The sequence below is a fragment of the Phalaenopsis equestris genome, unplaced genomic scaffold, assembly GCF_001263595.1.
Source record: "Phalaenopsis equestris unplaced genomic scaffold, ASM126359v1 Scaffold000165, whole genome shotgun sequence".
Lineage (NCBI taxonomy): Eukaryota > Viridiplantae > Streptophyta > Magnoliopsida > Asparagales > Orchidaceae > Phalaenopsis > Phalaenopsis equestris.
In genome coordinates, this window is record NW_018164607.1 from 88,386 (window position 1) to 94,303 (window position 5,918).

At 37.7% G+C, this 5,918-nt stretch overlaps 1 protein-coding gene across 1 annotated transcript; it reads left to right on the plus strand.

Annotated features, from left to right (window-relative positions):
- Positions 1-1,257: 1,257 nt before the first annotated feature.
- Positions 1,258-3,223, plus strand: LOC110022049 (pentatricopeptide repeat-containing protein At3g21470). The gene has a single exon (XM_020720827.1). The coding sequence runs from the start codon at positions 1,317-1,319 to the stop codon at positions 2,979-2,981; it is 1,665 nt and encodes a 554-aa protein (XP_020576486.1). The 5' UTR covers positions 1,258-1,316; the 3' UTR covers positions 2,982-3,223.
- The last annotated feature ends 2,695 nt before the right edge of the window (positions 3,224-5,918 follow it).

The window sequence follows — 5,918 nt, forward strand, 5'->3', positions numbered from 1 at the left end:
TATAACCCGAGGAGTAAATCATAAGTACAATATGTAATTACAACATTACCACTATACCGTACCGCGAGGCTTTGCCCCCGCACCCCAAACCCACATAACTTAACTTCCCGATTTTGACAGATTATTCCGCTCCGCTTCAATCCAGTGTGTCCCTATATGGTATATGAGTCGTACCATAACATTAGGCGAGCTTAATCGGTCAGCTAGAACTCACCGTGTTGCCTGTCAGAGGGATTCATAAATGCTACCGGTCGACTCATTAGCTGTGGATTGGTGAGACTGGTCTTATCGATCAAATTTTGCCGATCGAAAGGCATAGTTCGGTCATCAACCCTCGATCTTTGCCAAGAAGTCTTTGTCGACAGAGTGAATCTACGTTATAAGACAAATGATAACATGTTATAATATGATGAGTAATCTTCCTTTATATAAGAGCATCTTGGAGGGATGATTGACACATGTATTCTCCAGATGGTATTGGGCAAGACAACTGAATTATCTCGGTATGACAGTCTTTGGGGACCGACTTTTCTTTTAGATTGACTTCGGACCGACTTTTCTTTTAGATTGACTTCATTGTGAAGACAGTCTTTTGAATGAGCCGCTCGGGCTGATAGAACTTTGTCAGCTCTTATGATTTAAGTAGTTTCAAGTTCACTATGTTTAATCGGATATCTAGTTTGTTAATCCACGTTCCGGTAGGCCCTATTGAGATTAAGACGTTCACTTGGATCATTAGACCTCCTCGAGATTTATGCTGGCAAAAAACCCCCATAAAAGGGGATGAGTTTTATGTGAAAGAGATGGCTAATTGAAATCCCAGAGTAACAACATAACACTATCTCTCAAACGGTACAACACTATCATCCTAGTATTCCCTTCTCTTCAACTCGTGCTTTTCTCATTTCCTAACTCTTTCCTTGAGGAGTGAATCCAGAACAAATTAAGATCGAACAGATCAGTTTACTTTGTTGCGAAAAATGGTATCGCCTAGCACTTAATTAGTGCTCAAAGTTAGAGTAAAATATGCTTAAATTCAGGCTAATTCATACGAAAAAATTTATACAGAAACTATAATGTTTTTGAAGGTCTTGTCTAAATATGATGAGAGGAGAATGATCAAAGCAATATGAGGGAAAATTTAAATAGTAAAAAAGTGGGACTTTGTTCACTCAAGCTGCATTAACAAGAACTCTCTCAAATTTGCTATTAATATAGTTTTATTGGAAAATATGTCCTAACTCTGAATGTCAACTGTTAGATATAAAATTCCAAACAGCTAGAAGAATTCTTCATGATCGCTCAGACACCTCTGAATGCCACGAAAGTTTCAAGTTTTGAGAAAGCTTCATGCGCTCTATATAACCCAAGGAGTTAATTTTTCCGCAGGATGGGCCCAAGTCATTAGAAGCTACCTCTCCCATGGCTTTCCCATGGAAGCACTTATTGTTTACACCCAAAATCTAACATGCAGAACTCAACAGTCCTTTCTTCCTCTCATTCTTAAAATATGTGGCTCCCATTCTCTCCTTCTTCTCGGTGAATCTCTGCATTCAGAGTCCATCAAAGCCGGAACTGTTCATGAACTTCTAACGGGCACTACATTTGTTTCCATGTACGGTAAATGCAAGAAGGTAGCTCTTGCTCGCAAGTTCTTTGATGAAATGCCTGTGAAAAATTTGGTCACATATAATTCCATGATTGGGGGTTACTGCATGAATGGTGATCTGGTATCTGCTTCTGCACTTTTCCATCTGACTCCTGGAAGGACACCAGTGACATGGGCTGTGATGATTGAAGGCTATGCAGGAATTGAAAATCTTGCTGCTGCTAGAAAGATTTTTAATTCAACCCCACCATGGATGAAGACTGTGGTTACATGGACAGTGATGATCAACGGCTATGCCGCCAATGGTGAAATGGATGCGGCGCGGGAGCTGTTTGAGGAAATGCCGGTGAAGAATGCCTATGTGTGGTCATCCATGATCACTGGATGCTTCAAAAAGGGCAATGCTTGTGAGGCAAAGGCTCTGTTTGATCGAATTCAAGCCCCTAATTTGATTAATTGGAATGCATTGATTGCAGGGTATGCAAAGATTGGATTTTGTGAGGAGGCTTTGGGAGCTTTTAGACAAATGCAGGAGTCTGGAATTGGGCCAGATGAGTTCACAGTTTCTTGTATTTTGTCAGCCTGTGCCCAGTTGGGTTCCTTAGATTCTGCCATGGAAGTACATGAGTTTATTCGGAGGAGGAAGATAAAGATGAACTGCTTTGTCCTGAATGGTCTGGTTGATATGTATGCAAAGTGTGGGGATCTTGACAAAGCTCGAAGAATCTTCAATACAATGATTATAAGGAATGATTCATGCTGGAATTCAATGATATCTGGTCTTGCTTCTCACGGATGGAGTGAGGAAGCTCTGGAGCTCTTTTCTCTGATGGAAGCATCTGAAGTGAAGCCTAATTCAATCACATTCCTTGTGGTTCTTTCTGCTTGCACCCATGGAGGATTTGTGGAGCAAGGTCTGCAGATTTTTAGGAGTATGCACAAGTATGGGTTGAAGGCAGGAGTGGAGCATTATGGCTGCTTGGTAGATCTGTTTAGTAGAGCAGGCAGGCTAGGTGAAGCTTATAATGTTATCAAAATAATGCCAATGAAGCCTAATGAGGTGGTGTGGGGTACTTTGCTTGGTGCCTGTCGAGTTTATTCAGATATGGAGATGGCAGATCAGGTGGTACTGGAAGCAAATAACACAAATATCAGTATTTCATCAGTTAATGATGCAGATTACGTCTTGCTGTCAAATATTTTTGCAGCAGCAGAAAACTGGGAGAAAGCTGAGAAGATGAGGAGGAAAATGGTCGAAAATAAACTAACAAAGACGCCAGGCTGCAGTTCAATTGGATTAGGGGAGTCTAAACAACATTGTGATATTTATTGGAATGGACAAATGGTTACTAAAACTCTTCTCAGCTATTAAATTTTACAGTATTTTTTTATTTTTCTATTAACTGACCGTTATAAACCCTAAAATCACCATTCCTAAAGCCTTTTCCTAGCCAAGTTGATAATGATAAGGGCTTCGAAGACCTCTGAAACTGTCGTTGAAATGCAACTTGCACTTCCTTGAAACTGAACTAGCTAACCTATCCTCATATTTTGCTTAATTTTTCAAGTTCAACTTGGGCTTCGATGGATTGCAGGGGTGGTACGAGGTTATGTTCCGCCTGTAATTTGTAATTTTTCTATATAAATAAAAAAATTTCATATTTTTTCTCTTATGTAGTTTAGGCAATTTTGTAATTTGCTCCCGGATATATAGTTAAAAAAAATTAGACATTTGATGATTTTGCCTACCCTCAAAATTAACGATGGTTCGCCCTGATGGATTAGACACTTAAAAAATGTGTTAGTCTTTCTACTTATGTGTTTATTAACATAAAATAATAAATTAGAGCTCACATGGCCATACTTCAATGAATCTTTTACAAATGTGACCACCATGAAGACTCAAAACCACATGTCTCTTCATTGATCCTAGGAGGATTTTAATGCAATTCAGCCCTGGAAAAATTGCTACTTATTATTCAGCGTCCATTTAAGCACTAATCTCTCTGGATTTTGATCATTACAATCATTAAGGAAGATTTACTTATATGCCACTCAATTTCTATGTTCTTACACATCTCCACCTACACTTCAATTATTACATACATACCACCTTACTTATGCATCACATTGTAGAAGTTATAAATGGTGGTATTTTTTATTTGATATGAAAGATTTGGGTGTTAAAAATGTAAAAAGTAAAGTTTAGGTGTTATATATGTAAATACATAGGAATTGGATTGTATGTATGTAAATGCTCCAATCAATAATTAACCTGGCTTCCATAACTTTCCTCAAACGAACCAATTCTTGTTTTCAGCTCTTTGGCTTGAGACTTAAAATTATTTTTCCATGACTGACGTGATTTCCCTCCTTATTCCACTGATATTTTGTGTCCCGTCTTCTTTCTCTGATTGTATGATTGGAATTGCACTTTCTTGGATGGCTTAATGTTTCATAAGTTTATATCTCAGAAGGCTTCCATTCTGTAGGAATACACACATTATTAATATTTGATGCTCTCGTTTAGACAAGAGGAGTGTGTGAAGTCAGGAGGATAATAACAGTATTCATTTTGTTGAAGATCCACAACAAGGGGAAGGAGTAACAATTGCTGATTTATAGGCAGTCATTGGTCCAGCTTAAGCGACTGTTTTGCTACCACGTACGACAAATTATAGCATGAATATTGTGCATAGGCAGTCATTGGTCCAGCTTAAGCGACTGTTTTTATTGTGTTATTTGTGTTAATGTATAAATTATAGCATGAATATTGTGTTATTTGGCTAATAGAGGGCAGGGTTGCAAATTGTCTTAATGTATAAAAAAATACTCCTTGCTCAGTTTCCTTAGTTGGTTCATCATCGTTTGATTAACTAAATGAATATGTTTGAGCTTACTTAGTTGTTAGATGAACGTGCTTAGACAACTTATTACTCAATTTATTTATAATCATAAAAAAATATTGTTTTAAGTTTATGAACAAATAATTTAAGATGCTCGATTTGAGGTCAATCGTGAACAATTTTGTTTAGAGTTTATTTTTTAGGCTCAACGAGTTTAGTTTGACTAAATTTATTTTTTATTTCGAATAGATTACTTGTAAAAGACATGTTTATTTTGATAAATACTTCCCTCATTAATTAGCCCAATAATTTTAATATGATCAAACTAGAGAAGAATCAAACAATCATAATCTTAAACAAGTCCAGCTTGAACACAATCATGAAACATCAAATAGAAGGGATGCTCCTATGTCATTTTCAGGATAGAATGTGCATGATGCTAGGCATTCTCAGCACCATGGGGAGTCCAAGAAAAGGGAAAAGAAGTAGATAATCGGAGAAGAGAAGAAATAGTTCTGGATAATTTCTATTCAGCAGTCACACAGATACAGGGCCCTACGCCTATTTATAGCAGCTGGATCGGTGGGGAAAACAAGCCACGCAAGCTAGGACAACTAGCAATACAACTTTTTTACATTTATATAAATACCCTCATAATATATATTTGTTAATACCGCCCCGCAAGTTGATAGTTCACGTGGGAAGTATCAACTTTTTGTAGAGAGAGTTGAATCTGCTAAAGGCAAGGGCTTTGGTGAAAATATCAGCCAGTTGATCGGTAGTGGCGATTTGATGGACGATAATATCTTTGTTAAGGATGCAACCCCAAATGAAATGAGCATCTATTTCAATATATTTTGTTTTAGCATGGAAGACAGAGTTATTAGCAAGAGTTAGAGCTATAATGTTGTCACAATAGAGTAGAGTTGGCCCTGTAGGAGAGATTTGGATGTCCTGAAGTAATCTTTGTAACCAAATAATATTGGCGGTCATTGTAGAAAGAGCTAGATTTTTAGCTTTGGTCGAACATCTGGCCACAGTTTTTTGTTTCTTAGTGCACGAGGAGATGAGTGTAATCCTATGAAATACACAATACCCGATAGAAGATTTGTGATCGTTTGGGTCACAGGTTCAGTCGAGGTTGGAGAATGTGTATCGTTGTTGATAGTGCCTTTGATGTACTATAACAACCGTTTAAGTTGGACAAAGTGTTTGTTGAGAGGTTGATGAAGATGTTGACACAGCTTATTGACGATAAATGTGAAATTCAGTCTTGTTAATGTGACGTATTAGAGAGAGCCAACTAAGTTCCTATAGTGGTGAGGACAATCATATGCATAGTCATCAGTGGGGAAAGAGATTAGCTTGGTAGACATAAAGGTTTTGATGGATTTGCAATTCATCATGCCAGCTTTCATGAGGATTTCTTCAGCATCTTTGAATTGGTAAGGTGCAGGTCGTTG

Excerpts from the sequence above, each read along its gene's own strand:
- LOC110022049 (XM_020720827.1), top strand. The coding sequence starts at position 1,317 with ATGCCACGAAAGTTTCAAGTTTTGAGAAAGCTTCATGCGCTCTATATA.